This window comes from Synchiropus splendidus, chromosome 11, assembly GCF_027744825.2.
Source record: "Synchiropus splendidus isolate RoL2022-P1 chromosome 11, RoL_Sspl_1.0, whole genome shotgun sequence".
Classification (NCBI taxonomy): Eukaryota; Metazoa; Chordata; class Actinopteri; order Syngnathiformes; family Callionymidae; genus Synchiropus; species Synchiropus splendidus.
Genome location: NC_071344.1, coordinates 16,423,164 through 16,442,018, shown reverse-complemented (window position 1 = coordinate 16,442,018; position 18,855 = coordinate 16,423,164). Strand labels below are relative to the sequence as shown.

The following is an 18,855-nucleotide window of genomic DNA, read 5'->3' as shown; positions in this document are numbered from 1 at the left end:
TACACAAACCACGAGAACCACACCTCACATCACGACCCCAAATCCCCTTTTGACTCACCGCTGCCATCGCTATGAGCAATCTCATTCCTTTCCAGTATCACTCAGCACTTGTACGTCACTTCTGAGCATCAATCTTCTCCAGCTCTTATCCTTCAACCTTTCTCTCCATCCATAATCCATTTCTTCTTTATCCCCTCCCCGATCATCAGCAATTCTCCTTCACCTTATCTCTTCTCACACTCCATTTATCCATCGCTAATTCATTTCTTTCTCTTTTTTGCCTCTTTGATCAGACCCTTTAAATCTTCTTCCTTCCGTCTCCACTTAGGCTCCGTGTGTGCTCAGCGGCGCGGCACCTGTTTTATCACTCATGTGAGCTTCAAAAATAAAAGCTCCTGGTTGGTGGTTTTCAAACGTGGAGCTGGGATCTCTCTGTGGGGCAGGACCACAATTTCTACTTTTAGAGATGTGGTTTCTGCCTCAAAAAGATTAAGGTTTTGAAGTGAGGAGGATGCCATGAGGACACTTGAAGAAAGGCCTGCTGTGATGAACAAATAGGAATGAAAACCTGCCACCTTCACTCCCAAGATTCAAAACCATTTTTAAACCTTAAATTATGCTCAGTTACTCTTGTCCTTTAGCTTGATTCAAGGTTCCTATGATCACGACACTAGAAGTAATGCAGAAGAAAAAAGGGGATTACTGGGCTTCTCCCATCAGAGGTCACCACAGCGTATATATATATATATATATATATATATATATATATATATATATATATATATATATATGAAAAAAGCTTTAGAACTCCCAGCTGCTGTTGGTAAACGGGTCGGCGTGGCATCAGTTTGGATTTTAAAAAGAGCAAATATCAAACAGATTTTGGCCCAAAAGCTGAGTTCTGCCTGCCAAAGGCCTTTTTCTGGGATCTCCAGAGGATTTCTCGAAAGTGCTGTGGTGGTTGAATCTGCTTTGATGTGCTGCCATGGCAGGTGATGCAGAGATGTGTTGTTTATCACCCTATTATACCAGTTCACAAAGTTCAGCAACGTGGAAAAACCAAACAAGTGCTCTGTTTGACTCAACTAAGGTGCCAGTGCGCCTGCTCGTGTTCTCTTTTTTTTTAAATGTTGGCTGTAGCTGCTAGCATCTGTTAAATGACTGGACTTCACAAATACACCTGAGGGTCCTCGCAACATGCAGGCGAACCGGGTTTGTGATAAATGTGATGAAGAGGATCATATTTGGGCTGAAAAAAATTCCATGCAAATGCAATACTAAACTGTGGAAATGAACCCACAATCTTGACCGACAGCATCTTCAATATGTCACACTGGATATTCATGTGACCCAAAACACACTCAACCATCCACCCAACTTTGTAACTCCTGAAAAAAAGATATAGGTGCACATGGTTAGAAAAAAAAAGTATAAACTCTGTTCCACCTAATAAAACCTTTTCTCATCAACAAGGGCAGAGAATTGTTGCGTTCTTATTAACATTATTAAATGTGATTTTGAGGGAGAAAATCAAAGGAAAATTGAGGAGGTAGTTATCTCAGTTTTAAGAATTTGATGTGAAACTTTGTAATAAACGAGAAAAAAGAGAGAAAGGAAGGAATTACGTGAAACTTGGAAATGTCCAACTAATTTTGGGTGGAACGGCAACCTTTTATGTGCGATTCCATGCCCACTTTGAAGAAGAAAAATCAAAAGTCATCACTGCCAAAGTGGCTCACATTCAAACCAGGTCAATACGGGTGATCAGAAAATACAGCCATGATTTGAAAGATCAAGTCAGTCTTCACACTAAAGATGAATTCAGATAATTCACCATCACATAAGTTGTCCTTTTTTTTACTCCACTCAGTTCCTCTGTGAGAGGTTCAGCGCAACTCTACTCTCCCAGATATCGCTAACCTTGAATTTATCGATTTGTTTTGAGTTTCTCCCGTCGAGTTGCGGGTTGAGATCCAGTGTCTCCCGTCATGAGACTGAGCTTAAGTTGTAAATGAGGTGAACACGTTTCATCTTCAGTGATGTGACAAATTATGCCATTATCAGTAAAAGCCGTTCGCTTTGCCGAGCACTCCAGATAGTGCGCCACATCATCTGTTTCATTTTAAATTGAGAGAAAAAAAAAATAAAAAGTTGACCACTGGAGCGTAATTCTTTGTTGCAGCGTTTGAATCTCCCTCAGCAGAAGTCTGTTTAATTACGTCTATCATCAGGGCTCTTGATAGACTGATTCAGCGCAGCCAGCTGGAGCCAAGGGAAGATAGCGACACCGATACGGAGAAACACACCAGCCCTTATGAATCAATCAGTGGGCAACCAGACGGGATTGAGTAATTACGGAGGAACAAGGAGAGGAACTGAGGCTGCATCCTGATAAACATCAGCCTGCAGTTTTCTCAGACTTCATTTTGCATACTTGCATCCATCCATTCGCTGTTGCCAGGTCGCAGAGGGAGCAGCTTCAGAAGGTCAGTAGGTCCACCAGCTTCAACTGGGGATCCATATATATATAAAAAGCCAAAAAAAACCCTACGCGGACCGGTTAGCTGACCCACGAGGCGCTTTGTTATTGTGTATAACGCAGCCTCTGTATGCAGACGTGTCCCGTTAGCTACATTTACTGACTGTTTTTTCTTCATATTGAGGTGTAAAACCTTTCCTGTCTCCACACTGGACCGTGGTAGAGTGTCACGGGGGAGGTGCTCGCTCTCCACACCTCCGAGGCTGGAGCGCTCACTCCAGGGTTTGATGTCCTGTTGTGGGCTGGAGCTGGGACAGGGATGAGGCGAGTCTGGGACAGAGAGTTACTTGGTTTATGACTTTGTCACAGCCAAACTGCACAGAAGCGCACATTCAGAGCTGGACACGCACCGGGCACCTCTTCACTTCTGGAGAGACGTCACTCACTCGGCAACCCCTCCCATATATATATATATATATATATATATATATATATATATATATATATATATATATATATATATATATATACTGAATGTAGAGTGTCACTGAATGTAGAGTGTCTGCTGCAGGTGCGCTGTTCGTCTATGTGTGTGGCCGCTGCATATATATATATATATATATATATATATATATATATATATATATATATATATATATATATATATATATATATATATATATATATATACTTATTTATTAATACAAGAATTATTAGAATAGAGATGAGGCTTACTGGGGAACTCTTTAAAAAAAGAAGGGTTTGGCCACATCATGGTCCTTTGGAAATGGCAAAAATGAATTCTACACCTTTAAAACCCTAGAAAAGTTGATAAGAAAATCGAGCAAAACTAGATTTTCTCAAAAATACGAGTTGAAATCTTTGACTTGCGTACCAATCTGAAAACCTCACAAATATGGCTACAAGTTGGTATTGGTTTGGTTTTGTGTACTTTTTTCTGAGTGTTGGTTTTCGTTGAGAGCTGTGGATAGAAACTCAATATACTTCAGTGCATAACAGCATGTTCCCTCGGCTGAAGTGCACATGCTGCATGCTACATTGAAAATGCCCTTTGTGAGCGTGGCAAAAACAGTTCACAGGCTTAAAATGTACCCTTATTACCAAACGCACTCTCCCTGTTCTTCCTGCAAGAATGATATCATAATCACGACGACAGCATGTACTGATTGTTTTCACTGGCAGTGGATTGTTGACTCATCTCTCAGAGCAAATGTTTTTGAAGCTCTGCTGATGTAAGAGCAACGCCGGCCCCAGTCGGACTTCCACGGCATGTAAAGCAGTGGGATAGGTTTAGGAATACAAAAGAGGTGGGCCATAAGTGAGGTCGGAGGTTTTAGAAAGCCTTGGCCTCTCCTGGCGGCGCCGACCTCGCCAGACAGCGTTCCAGACTGGCACCGGCGTGGTCAAGGATAGCGCAAGGTCCCACATCCAAATGATTTTCTCAAGTCATGTTGAGGCGAAATAAAATGTTCTGCGGCATTGTGCCATGTCGCGAATGTTTAATGAGACAGATGAAGGGACGCGGGTCCATTTAGAGTCGACCTTCTCATAAATGTTGGTGCTCCATACATTTATCAGTCAGCAACATTAACAGCAGGGGATCTGACCATTAACCTGCGTCTGAAAAATCGGCGTCCTGTTTATTGCTTCGGAGTGTGACGGGACAAACAGTAAAATATGTTTTGGTTGGTTGGTGATGCTTGGCAGAAGCACATAAGAGGGTAACACCTCAAGCACTGTGTGAGGGCAGCGGAGGAAACAAGAGCCTGAGAAGGTTGGAAGTCCACAGTGAGGGTTGAGCTTGAGTGAGCTGCGAGAGAAGGCTGTCTGTGGCTCTGAAGGAAAGGGAATGGGGTGAACCTGTCCAGAGCAGCTGCAGGGGTGAGGTCCCCAAACAAGCAAGTGGGGAAGAGCCACATGAAAGTGGAGAAGTGTACTGTGATGAAGTAGTTGGAAGAAGCAATGGAGTTATTGTATGCAAGTATGGCGGGCAGTTAATGCCACCAAGGAATGAATGTGAGTAGGAATTGTGAGTTGAATTCGTATAGATGGAATTTCAGGTTATTAAATTCAGTAGTGTCCATGAGGGACAGGGAGTCGAAGAAGGGAAGACATACAGATGTATTTAATAACTGAATGTTTTAGGAGATAGAAAAACAAAGTAGCAGAATCAGAGTCGATATGTTGAGCATAGTTAGGTGGGAAATGAGGGATTATTTTTATTTTATTTTATTGGATTTGATTATGAATGATGACAGTAATTGAATTTACTTTTGAATTTATGTTTTTGAATCATGTTTTTCCAAGTGCTTTTAAACCTGTGTTAAAAAATGCAGTGAAGAGCCAATAGTCCACTAATCCAGTAGGAATTGGTGAAGAAAGCATCCAAAAAATGTGCCTGGTTCCTCTTCATGCTGACAAGCAGCAGTTCTCCTTCGAGTCTCTCCCAGATGACCAAGGTCCACACCTCATCTCTAAGGGAGAATTTCAGCCACTTGCATCCATTGTTATGCTTCTTCAGGTTATTAATGGAAGTTTACAACCAAAAGTCTCATTATTCCTTGTAGAAAATGAATCCACTTGACAATTGAGATGAATGGATGCGACAAAATCATGACAAAGTCTCCAGTGGTTTGAGCCCTGATTTAACTATCTTGTCTTCAGGCAGAGCTCCTTCTACTCATGGGCTGTGTTGCCTGGCATCTCATTGTTACACTTGATTTGCAGAAGCGAATTTAAATATCGCCAGTGATAGAGAACCAACATGGAGAGGTTTGTGTGAGTGTGTCCAACACACTCCTCTCACCCGTCTCTAAGGCACCGTAGTAATAATTCAAACAAACTGCTACCCTGCACTGCATTGTGGGAAAGGGAGCGTGAAGTGTGGAGGCGTTTTACGAGGTAGAAGAGAAAGGACAGGATGACTGGAAGGAGCAAAGTGAAGAAGTGAAGCCATGGGGTGGGCACTTTTTTTTTTAAAGCTGTATTGTTGGCTGAAATTACATATTCCATTTTCTGAACACGCTCTAGCAAAGCACCTGAAGGTGATTGTCTAACTGTTGAGCATGAGTGGCCTCAGCTGGAATTCAAGTTTATCATGAGGAGAGGAGCGATATGATGGCAGGATACAGTACCAGTGGGCACTGAGCTGTAATGCCAGTCCAACTTCTGCAAATGAAATATTGAAGTTCCACATTCATATTTCTGCTTTATGCCTCTTTTAATAAAGGTCCATAACTTCACCAGAAAATTATCTTCACAGCTAATAGCTACAACCTGCTTTTCCAGGAGTCTCTGTGGAAGATGCTCACACACATCAAGCCGGGACAGCATAATCGTGTCACGTGTGATTTCATGCAGCAGTCGGGTTATTTTTCACACAAGCTGACGACCCCTGCAGCGCATTTTGGAGGAGAACTCAAATATATTCTTCATTTAAATTGCATGGAAACACATGCCCACAATGAGCAGGAAGTGCAGAAAATCTAAAGCCGGACCGCCCACATCAGGAACCAGATCGAGAGCCATGACCAGGAAAAACAGCAGAAGAGGCAAGAAGCCAAGACCACAGAGTTTACAGACTCTGCCCACCACCAGTCCAAGATAGCACCACCCCAGAGCGCAACGCCCCCACCCATGGCATCAGAACCGCCACTGGCACTGAAGACCGGACCAGATGACGAAAATAAAACTGAATATAAATAAGTTGAATAAATAACGTTTAAAAATAGAAAATAAGGCACAAATTTTGGGTGGTAGAGTGGTTTGTGCTGCAGAAAGAAGGTCTGAGATCAATTCCAGCTTGGTCTAGCACAGTGTAGGGGGCGGGGGATTCTTCCAGAGAGAAGGATAGCCTCTGGGCACCAAGGGTTCAACCCACAGACCAAAATGACTAAATCGGTTAGATTTTTTTTAAAGATGTTTCTGCATCCTAGGAGAGCTACAAAGCTACGCTACAAAGTTGCCCTACAAAGTTACCCTACAAAGTTATGCTGCAATTTTGACTACACAATTGTGCTATAAAGTTGTGCACAAAGTTGGGCTACAAAGTTGTGCCACAAAATTGTGCTATAAAGTTGCCCTGCAGAGTTGTGCTATAACGTTGCCCCACAAAGTTGCGCTACAAAGTTGCCCAGCAAAATTATGCTGCAATGTTGTGCGACAAAATTGTGCTATAAAGTTGTGCAAAAAGTTGCACTACAGAGTTGGGCTTCGATGTTGCTTTACAATGTTGCACTGCAAAATGGTGCTACAAAGTTGTGCTGCAATGTTGACTACACAATTGTGTAATAAAGGTGTGCACAAAGTGGGGCTACAAAGTTGTGCTACAAAATTGTGCTATAAAGTTGCCCTACAGAGTTGTGCTATAACGTTGCCCCACAAAGTTGCCCAGCAAAATTATGCTGCAATGTTGTGCTACGAAATTGTGCTATAAAGTTGTGCAAAAAGTTGCACTACAAAGTTGTGCTGTAATGTTGCACACTCCAATTTTGTGCAACAAAGTTGTGTAATGATGTTGTGCTGCCTAACAAAGAAGAAGCAAAAAATGTTGCATGTCTCAAACAAATCTTGAATGAAATCATTTTATCTTATGAATGTCTGATTTCACCTTCGCCAGGAGATATTATGATTAAAATGAACACTTAAATGAAACTATGTTATCTTGTGTTACTTTATGCCAATAAACTCCATGATCTATAATCTGACTGGCAGCTCGAGTGTCCAGAAACGACAGCAGCAGCAGCAGTCAGCAACAACATTTAAAGGAGCACCTACACACACATGAGAGCATTCACCTGTCTCCTAAGATTAGCAGAAAGATCTACTAATGGTATTTGCCAGACTCTTGGCAGTGTCAGTAAAGCAGTCGAAGTGATAGCAGGGTCCAAAAGGTCCACGCCACGTGTGCAAAAAAAAGTGCAATAAGAGGACTGCTGTGGTTGCTAGTGGGCATGAAGGTGCAGAGCAGAGGGAGAGACGCTGGACACCCCATCCTCAGATGATGGAGAGAGAGAGAGAGACAGAGAGGAGGGAGAGTGACAGAAAAGAAAGTGAGGGCGAGAGACAGAAACAAAGTGGAAGAAAGAGAGAAAATCAATGCTTTGTCCACCAGGGACAGAATGTCATGAAGAATTTTTTTTACTCTGTGGTGTAATGGAGGGTTGAGCCTTTTACTGCAGGAGTCACCTTGTCTGATGGAGGCAGGGACTGAAGAATGGATGGAGGGAAAGGGAGAGAAAATGTGGAAGATTTTAAAGGGATAAATGTGAGTAAGTGGGGAGAACAAACTCACTTCTGAATCTATCTATCTATCTATCTATCTATCTGTCTATCTATTTATCTGGCAGTTCACCTCCAAAAAATGACAATAGTTTTGGGAAAGACTGAAATAATCTTTGCCAAACTACTTCAACAGTGTGATCAATTCTCCGCTGGTGAATCGGCAGTGCTTTCCAAAACAGCGTCAGGCACACAAGGCTGAGCGTCGTTTAGTTTGGACTCAAATAAGCAGGGACCGGCTCCGTGGTCCGAGGCCAACTTGGCCTGGGAGGCTTTGGGGCCTGGCCATTTGACGCTCAGTAACTTAGGAACACACACCCGGTGGTAGATAGTACAGGAACTTTCAGGTCCATTTAGCTCAAAAGTAATCGTCTTGTGTGGACTTTGGCAGCGACTTTATATCACGCTGGAGAGCGAATCAACCAGAACAGCTTGTGAGTTACGGAGGTGCGGTAAGAGGCCGATTAACCTCTCTGCAAATGGAGTGATTTAAAAGATCCCACGTCAAAATTAGGATGTAGAATCTGTGAGAACTCACTTAATTAAGTCGCAAAACCATTTATCAAGACGTGTAACTACAATAAAGTCGAGTAGTGCTCAATCAGATTGATCTCTCTTTTCCACTGGATCCACTTTGAAGTCTTATTTAGCAACAACGACCTCCACTTATTCAGGACCATTAGGACGTTTTTTGGACTCAAGCACTCAATCGCAGGCAATGTCAGATCTTGAACTTCAATATTTTCTATTTTGTTGTTTGAAAATGGAATTTAAAGAATAGATTTTTGACAGCGATAAGAGGATGAGAGGGACGGAAATGGACCTCATAGTTATTGTTGGTACATTGCTTTGATCAGTTACTTCCAGCTCACAATTCTGGGTGTTTTCCTGTCCCCACTTTAGAAACAGAAGCAGGCCATTGCTCTTAAGCTTCTTGTTTCATTCACAGTTGCTCTAAATGTTTCAACACGATAAGAGGTGGAGGTTCAAGTTTTTTGCTCCCGTCAGGATTTTTCCTTTAATAAATATGGTTCTTGAATCAAAGAAGTTCTTATCTTGATTTGATAGTATAGGGCTTCCAGCAGAATTTTAAAAAAAATACGGCTCCTGTAGCCCCCCACACCATTAAAAAAAAAATAAATGGAATGGAATGCAGACAATCAGCGATAGAGATACGATGAAGCACAGGGGAAAGTTTTGACATTTACTGAAATGGTCACAATGAAAACGGTAGTAAATCTTTCTCCAGTCTGCAGCTGTCCGCGAGCAACAGACTTCAGTCATTATGATGTTTATTTTGAGATTTTCCAGTTAAAAACACGCAGAACACCGTCATGTCCTCCACCTCCAAATGAGATTTCATCTTTAAAAACAGATTTTTCTGAAGGCGTGGCGGCCCTCATTTAAGCCGCTGTGGAGTGCCATACTTTGTAGTATGCTTTATGACTCCTGTTGACCAGGAACCATGTGGAATATTGAGAGGCCCCAACAAAGGAGGAGGCGGCCCTAGAGTGAATCTGTGATGGGAGTCTAGGGTCTCTGCTGCAGGCTCTGCAGAGAGAGTTTGAAAAGTATAATTCGGTAGGAAGCTGTTTGGTAAGTGGAGCGGAGAGGATTCATTCATTTGAAAATAAAGGGATTTATAAGGATGACATTTTCAGTGTGAGCTTTTCCATTCTTTCAAAGATCGATTCCACTCGTTGGGAGTTTCATCGGATCTTTGAGAGCTGATGAGTCGTCTTGCCCAACGGTGACATTGATTGTCTCCAGATTGTCTCCAACATCCGTGGAAGAGAGGAACGGGTGAAGGGTGCCGATGGGGGTTTTTCAGGGTTGTTCTTGTTGTGAGGTCCGAGCTTGTTGTTTCTGTGAAACTATCCAAACAGAAATGTTGACGCGACTCCAGTGCGACGGGGCTTTGTCTTCTTGTGGTCTGCGTGTTCTGCTTTGTTTGTTTGTGAGTTTGATTCTCTGTGAATTCATCCGGAACTGATAAAACACAACTGGTTTTCACAGCAAAGACTCTTTAGCAGCGCTCTGGCAGCACTGACAGTCACACACTCTCGTCCTCATCTCTTGTGAAATCAAACTGATTGGACAAAAAAATAAACCAGCGTTTTTCTGCAAAGCGCCTCGTATTCCTGAAGAGCTTTCAATTAGGATTTGGCCCACGGGGTGTGCAGATTCTCCTGGCACCCCATTGATCAGGGGTCATTGACTGGCAGCATGGATTAGGCTGTGTATTGATCTGACTATCGGTGTTTAGGACGCCATGAGCGGGTGACAGGGGGGTATTGAGCATTTGACGTGAAGACAAAAACTCGCTGGACAGGACCGGAGAGAAAGGAGGAAATGAGTAAAGAAATGAGTAAAGATGAGGGAAACGGCAGGGGAGGGCAGAAATGAAAAAAATAAGGTTTTGTTAAGAAACTGAGGTGAGTTGCATGGTTTAATGAGGTCAAGCGTTGGACAGCAAATCTTTTATAGCGTAAGAATCTCATGAAAAGATGGGACGTACTGGACTGAAAAATGTCTACAGTTTTTTTTCACTTTGAAATCATCTGTACCTCACAGAGGACATTCAGATAGACACGTTCATGTCTAACAACAAAACAGAGTCATGAAAACCTCTGCGTACTGTTTGACAGAGGGAGGAAACCAGAGTGCCAAGAGGAAACCCACACATGCAGAGGGAGAACATACAAACCCCACCCAGCCCACCCAGAAGGACTCAGGTTCAATACAAAGCCAGAGGTGCCCCACGCTGTTGTGTTTTGAGGTTTGTTCCGAAATTGTTACGTGAATGCAGCTCATTGATGTTTATCGTTGTTCCTTGAAATGTTTTCAGTGATTAACGTGTCTTCAGGGAGTTCCAGTTGAGTTGTTTTTATTGGGGTCATTTTGTGGTGTGTCTTGAATTGTAACTTTAGCACAGCGCTAACACGTCTTTCAGGTTTATAACAGTGAGAATGTTGTTTGGCTTTAGTGTGTGGACGATGTGTGCCACTCCGTGGAGGCACAGTGCGGAGCAGATACTTGGCATGAATCTTCTAATAAGTTCAATAGTGTGACATGTCTTTGGTTGATGGGAAGAAACAGCGCACCCAGTGTAAACTCAAACAATTGTGGAAATTCCTAGTGGCTTATTGAAGCGGAGTAAGGCAAACAAGAGTATTTTCTCTTTTGTGAGACGGGGCTACTGGTCATTTTGTGAGATTCTGACTTCAAAATTGCTACATTTTTCATGTCAGTGATACATGTTGATTTGCTTCAATAATCGAGATATCACATATATGCAATACTACAAATGCCATAGTCAAAGAATAAATAAACAAAGAGAAGTAGATGAACAAGGTTTCAGTGTACAGTGTTACCTGCTGAGGAAGGATTTATATTTATTTAAACATTTTATGGTTTATATTTCTAATTTTTCTACACTTGTTGGCACTCCAAGCAAACGGAGCACAATTTTAAATGATGAATTGCAACTGAATAAATGGGTCGTCGGTTCAAAAAGAGGATTTAAGATGTTGGGAAAAATTTCCCCAAATTGAGCTCTGGTTGACAGTTTTTCCTGGTCTCTGGATATGCAACAAAACTGTACAGAGAACAGCAAATCGACAGAGCTGACGGAGGTAAACAGCCAACTCACAGGTTCTTGACGTTTGTGATTCCTCTGAAGGCTTTTCTCGGAACCGCCTGGATCTGGTTCTCGCTGAGGTCTCTGCAGAAAGAGCCAGGGACGGACGACATTAGTCGTGGTATTCCAAACACTCCAAGATGAACGACGTCTAATGATAAACAAAACCACAAACATTTGATGTATAGAGCACACACGCACTGGCGAATGCAGACTTTCACATAAGGCCAATTACAAGAACAAAGGCACAGAAGGAGAAAGAGATGGATAGCGAGGGAGAAGCAGAGAATGGATGACATGACATTTATGATCAGTGGAACAATTTGGAGCAAAGAGCTTCAAAGACAAAAGGAACTATCAGAAATGCTGCTGGCTCAAGTCCATCTACCGCCTCCGAGTGTGTGCGTGCATTTATGCCCGTACGCGTGATTAATAGTGAACGGAGGGAAAGAGAGAATTTAGCGAAATAAAGCAGTGTGATGGAAGATCTGCATGTGAAATTAGCTTTAGACCGCAGACGTATTACCTGCTAAAATACACTCTACAGAAAGGGAAACACAAATCAGAACCATTTTCCTTAAATTATTTTGCATCGAAGCTCAAAAAACAAGCTTTTCCACGCTACAAAACAACCATACCTGTGTTTAGCTTGAGTGAAAGTCAGAGGGCATTAGGAGGTCAAAAATCACAGCAGTGTATTAAAGAAAAATGAATAAATTGGAAAGTAATCTTCAGAGTTACATATTAGAAAAAAAAAAAGCTTTCTCATAAGAATAATAACAAAGGCAGTCACGTGGCGGTTCAACTCAGTGTCCTCTGTGGTTGGAGGCACTGGGGTGGAGCTATGCCGTCACTGAGGCCACATCCGTTCACACCACTTGATTCGAACTCGGTTTTGACATCTCCACTGAGTTTAAGGAGGACAAACCATTCAATAATAATAATGTTGATTTAAACCAAATTTTGAATTTAAACTGCTTAAAATGTGGTGTTACAACTATGTGTCCTTTGTGAAATGGTCCCATACTTTGATGCTTTGGATCGTAATAGTCCAGTAGCCTCATGAGCTCGACCAGTGCAAGATATTTATTCAACTATGCTGACCAGTTGATGTGCCTCTTCTTTTAATAAAGGAATGAGACTCCAAGTACATATTTGAAATGAGTGACAGGACCTTTTTATTGATTGTCTTACTTTCAAAGTATAAGTTTGTGGATGTCGTTGTTTTTTGAACTAAGCATTTTTGATACAAGTTACAAGACAATTTATTCCCTTGGAGCAAAAACCGCAGTGATAATGTTTGCCCACAACCCCTTGTGTTGTCACGCGGACAAGCCACACACAAACTGATCTCAGAAAACCTGAAAAAAGGACACAAATAAACTAAGAAAAAAAAGGGTTGTAAAGTTTATTTTCCCCAGCATTCGTGACTCCTATACAGCATCTCAAAACACTCTACCTAAGAGCACAACAATATCATTTATTCAGCACTGCAGAGCCACTAGGTGGCACACTCCAGGCTTAGTCTTCCCAGTTTATTAAAAGTTTATTTGGCAGCGTTTACATTGTAACTCTAATCTGTAAACCTGGGCCTTGGTCAAACTTTGGCTCCCGAAAACAAGGTTTCGCCGCTCTGGCTCTCGAGTGCTTCACAGGGTTCCTATTAATTCCGAGTAAAAGGAACATGTTTGGATTAACATGTGAACAGGGCCAAAATCTTCTGTGTATCAAGTGGATTTTGTCATATCTGACTCTGGTAGCTTCTAGGTTCTAGGAACCCTAAGTATAGTCCCACATCCCGATTCGAACATCAGTCATCATTACCGTTTTCCAATTTCCGCACAGGCATTTTCAAAGAAACGGCTGAATGGAGGCAAAAAAACCAAGCCAAACATTTCTGTTTTTTTTTTTTTTCCCCTCTATACCTCGGTAATGAATACCAACATGAGCCAAATTATTTTTGACATGATTCAACAGCCTGGCTTTAACTCTATTAGTGTTGTTTGTAGCGGAGGGAGCCTGGCAGGCACACCGGGTTGAGAAATCACAATGAAATTAGAGTCAGGGGTGCAGGGGAGGGGGGGGAGAGATATGGAATATCAGACAAGCTAATCACCCCTTTTATTCCTGCCAGTCATGCTTGACTTGGTTAAAGAGACAAACTCACTTGCATGCGGCGCACACATGTGCTCTGAGGAGCACACCAACATGGCCGACACACATGGGGATAATGACGACAACACAACCATGTTGGAAAACAGACCGCAACTGGGACCTCGCCTCGTGACCTCGCAAACAAACACGGTCTGGAATCCTGGCGATTCTGCCGCCGCTGTACGTTTCCCTGCCTCTTATTGATACATCAGACAATCGCGTGAACACACGCCACATATGCTCGCGACATCCAGTGCAGCCTCTTGAATGCGATAAAACAGCTTGTGCGCTACTCCACAGCCAATCGGCGGCGTGAATGCTAATTGGCGGGCCTCGCGTGGAAAACTCATTTCCTCAGACTAACAAGGTTTCATCGTTTTTTGATGCTCTCCCCTCTCAGCACCGTTTTTCTGGATCATTCCCCTTTGTTTGACAAGAGATGATGGCTCCCTCTCCACGGGCCCTGATGGGAAAAGTGTGCGGCTGGCGTTGTATACTCTTTAGGCAAAAGAAAATATGTGCTTTTATGTGCAATTTCACTGGCCGTTTGTGGTAAGGAAGGAGCACGAGAGAAGGCAATCGCTTGACAGGCAGGAATGGTGTGATGATATTTTAATGTGCAGCACAGCCGGGAAATATCCCGCGTGTTTACACTGTTGTTTTCAAGGGTCTGACACTTTTTTAATCGGCTCAGAATGAAGGGGGAAAAAGAAGTTATCTATAGTTTTGCTCCAGTGCTGATGTTGAAAGAGAAAATGGGAAACAGATAGAAAAGGAACGTTGTTATAAATAAATTCAGAGGCTTTTCTCTTCGTGTTTCTTTTCGCATCTTCTTAATCAAACAGTTACGCTGAAGGAGAACACATGCTAGATATAATAGCGGCGAGCAGCTGACGGAAATATGTGGATCGCTCACTTCACTCTGATAATCGGGACCACCTTCGACAAACTGTGCATCGGTTCCCCTGTGTCTTGTTCTGCTGGTGTGATCGTGTGACCTGTGAATACACCACTGGTGATGGTCTCCTCATCTTCACCCCTCAATTGTAAGACTCTGTTTTATAATCTTTGTCTTTAAACAACAATTTTTATGTTTGTTTTTCAACCAGAGCGCCACCTACTGAGCAAGGGGGCTTCATAAAGCTTCTTCAGCTCTTCACAATATACCAACTGAACACTTGATAAAGCCTCAGACTCAATGTTATGTGCAGTGGTGGTACAAGACATTACAATATATTCAGGTGCTGTCAGTTCTGCTATATATTGTAATTTGAACCATCATTTTAAGGGGGAAAATAAGATGCAGTGCAATTTTATGTGCATGAAATTTAGTGTTATGATGTCAGTACATGTAGACTTTCAAGTAAATGTCGCAGTCGAACCGAGGAATGAATCACTCCCTTAATAAACAAAATAACTCTTGTGTACAAAAAGAAAAAGTTAATACATGTTTACACATGCAGCATATCCAAGGATCTTAATATTATATATTGATAGAACATGAAGACAATATCACACGATCAAGTATTGCAATAGGTCAGCAAAATATTGATAAAATGTCACTCAATCAAGTATCACGGTATATAAGCGTATTGCTATTGTGGTGTAGCCCTTTGGTAACTGTACTTAGCCAATAACAGTGCTACGAAGCATAAAGACTTGGTTCTCGATGTTTGGTGTCATGGCACTGATCAGGGTTCTCCCCAGCACTTTTGAAGCGCTTTGGTACCTTAAGGTGGGATTTGATGGAGGAGGACTCCGCCTTTTAAGGTAGTCCGCTAAGGATTTAAAACGCTCCCGGCTGACGCCGAAATGTATTCATCGACTACGCCTACCCCCATTAGTAAAAATCCTACTAGTAATGAGAAGATGTAAAAATTTTTCATTTTTCAATGCGTGATTCTCAATGATTGCTATTTTTTAATTCCACATCCATACTTGCATGTGTTTTTAAGTCCAAATTTATGACTTCAGGACCACAGTGGCTAAGGAGAGTGGAGTTATAAGTTGAAAAACAACTTGCGGAATGACATAAGCAGGAAGCCAGTCGTAAATCAAGGACCTACGGTGCAAAACTCAAACATAAACACAATTTGTCTTTTCACTTTATGACTCAAAATACTGAATCAGAGCCATTACAGCAGGCTGACTTACTCCCTCTAGAGTTTAGGTGGAGCCATCTTAAAATTGCTTCCTGTAAAGATACACAACTCAACAAACTTCGCAGTCATTTTTCATCAATATGCTCATGTTTTCCATTCAAATTATGGTAATAATGTTTGCCCAGACCAACAGTGTATGACGATAATGAAGTTCCACCCAGCAAAGCTTTAAACTATGAATAATTTGGAGTCAGACAATTCCCCACGCTTCCTTCAGATGGCGATCTCCAGTGCCCTATATCTCAAAAAACAACCGGCAGTGATGAATGATGAGAGCAATTAATCTGAAGAACATAAACCCCGAAATAAAACTCGTTTTTCAGAATGGGCTCAATCACTAATGATCGCTTTTATTGTTTTGTTTATCCGCCGAATATTTATTTGTTATTTCCACCGACAGAAAGCGAGGCATCCAAGTCAAATAAAAGCTATGATGAGGCCGGTCCCTCTGGTGGCTGTTATGACTCGGTCTGAGTGACACCGGCTCCGGGAGACCGCAGTCAAAACCGACGTAATAAAAGTCATATGTCACCAGCGAGTGAGGGAAGTTTTCATCATCCGGCTGGTTACCGGTCGCCTATTAGCACGTGTGGTTTTAAGGTTATTGAATTTTACTTCTCCTCTTTTTTTTATCACTTCTTGCTCCTCGGGTCATGATGACATTTTGGGGCTCATAAAACTTAAAAAAATAAAATAAAGTACAAACCCAGAAGATTTTATTAGACGACGAGGAAAAAAAGCAAATTGAGCAGAAATAAATACTTGGCCTGTCACAAGTGCCGATGGGTAGATTATCCACTTGTCAGTCTGATGAATACCTTGCCATCTTTTCCACCTCCACAAGGAGACGCGTCACTTTTTATATTTTCATTTGCTCTGTCTTCATGAGGGTTTGACACTTCAGAATAGGAACATCAGATTTCCCATAACAAATAACCTGTAGAATGTCTGTCCAAATTAAATCCTGTTGAGTGTTGCGGCCGCTGTCAAAACCCCGTCAGAAGCAGAGGAAATGAAAAGAAGGCGAGCTTGAGTTTCAACTGAAAACCTTCACGGAATTCCTACCATTCAATTGAACACATTTTCAAGACCTTTCATGGTAGCTCCTTGTCATCTTTCATCATCAACATGCAGTATATGGTCATGTCATGGAACACCTGAGCTGATTTGACTTTCGTCCAGCATGTAGAACTCTAGTTCTACATGCAAGAGAATCCTCCACCGAGCGGCTTCTTCTCAGGCAGCGTACCAGAACACTCTTCTCTCACCCACAACCCCAAAGAAAATTAGGAAAAAAGTTGGATGGAGCTTGTGGATGTGGGCAAGTCGGCAGTGAAATACCTCTTTAAATCTGTGTTTAAGTCACATTACAAACAGCTGTTAGCAGTGCGCTACCGAAGTACGGCATTGTGAATACAGTGCATCATTATATGAGGCATTATTTATAAGCAAGTAATATACAGATTGAAGCAGTAATGAGAGCAGGTTTCAGATTATTTCCCAGTATAGCAAGGTCCTTAATGGTCTACAACGTCTCCAGCCCCTAGTTTTGAAGGCCATGCAGGAAGGGAAACGTGACTCCACTGAAACGCCAGCACCATCAACATCCAACGCTGACTTCTGCGTAAACATTAGTTGTCAAAGTCCATCTAACCGTAGTCAACATGTGATGCTTCAGGACTGAGATGAAGGCTGCAATGACAAGTCAACATGGTGACTAGTCACTGACAAGTTCATGAGTTGACTTGTCATGACATCATCACTCCCTCCATTGTGAGCTGAGGCGAGGGGTCCATTGCACTCTAAACATCGACACATTTAAGCCATTCAAAATTCAAAACAGTATTCACACTACACACACGTCATACAGTGGTACCTTGGTTTTCGAAGGTCTCGGAATTCAGAAATCGGAGTTCGAACAAAAAATTTGAGATTTTTTTGCTACTGATTTCTAACGAAAATCCAGAACTCAAACGCCCCCGAAAAAATGCGGAAAAAACAAAGTGCATGGACCGATCTACTGATCCACGAGGCGCTTTGTTATTGTGTATAATGCAGCCTCTGTATGCAGACGTGTCCCGTTAGCTACATTTACTGACTGTTTTTTCTTCATATTGAGGTGTAAAACCTTTCCTGTCTCCGCACTGGACCGTGGTAGAGTGTCACAGGGGAGGTGCTCTCCACACCTCCGAGGCTGGAGCGCACACTCCAGGGTTTGATGTCCTGTTGTGGGCTGGAGCTGGGACAGGGATGAGGCGAGTCTGGGACAGAGCGTGACTTGGTTTATGACTTTGTCACAGCCAAACTGCACAGAAGCGCACATTCAGAGCTGGACACGCACCGGGCACCTCTTCACTTCTGGAGAGACGTCACTCACTCGGCAACCCCTCCCACATGCAGCGGCCACACACATAGAGGAACAGCGCACCTGCAGCAGACACTCTACATTCACTCCTACAAAAGCCTATTTTAAGGCTTGGAATGAATTATTTCTTTTTCCATTCATTGTAATGGGAAAAATAGATTCAGATTTCGAACAATTCGCTTCTCGAACGGCCGTCTGGAACGGATTGTGGTCGAGAACCGAGGTACCACTGTATTTATAAAGGTAGTCGGAATGTTAAAATAGTCGTGAGTTGCGGCCCTAGTGAGAAAATATTGCAAAATCTTTTTCAGTTTTCAGCTTCTACAACACAACCTCATTACTGGGCATGAAGCTTTCACAAGAGAGTGTGACCAAAAGCAACATAACGTAATTTCCAGACTATGAGCCAATACTTTCTTCTCGCGGTGTGAACCCTTATAGAACAGTGCGACTAATAATTGGATTTTTACAGGCTGAAATCTTATTTTTCCTCAAAGCACTCAAAATGTTTCGCCCGCATGTCCACAGCTCCGACAACAGAGGCATCTTCTAGAGGTCTGGAATCAAGAAGCAGCTGTTGAGACCGGCTGTGGTGTCAGAGCTTCGCTTCAATGTGAATAAAATATGTGAGGAGTTAATGATTCAAGTTCAGAACATTGTTTGTTTAAACAGTCAGACCCAATGCCGAAGCCCGTTTTGAAAACGTTTTGAAAATCGTTTTTAAACCGGGTACACTGCATCCGCGGCTTATAGA

General features: G+C 42.4%; 1 protein-coding gene across 1 annotated transcript in view; it reads right to left on the bottom strand.

Moving 5' to 3' along the window:
* Positions 1-18,855, bottom strand: part of slit3 (slit homolog 3 (Drosophila)) — a 236,512-nt gene that overhangs the window by 89,284 nt on the left and 128,373 nt on the right. The window contains exon 5 of the mRNA XM_053878275.1: positions 11,433-11,504. Coding sequence (XP_053734250.1) covers positions 11,433-11,504 — 72 coding nt within the window. The remainder of the gene's footprint in view (positions 1-11,432; positions 11,505-18,855) is intronic.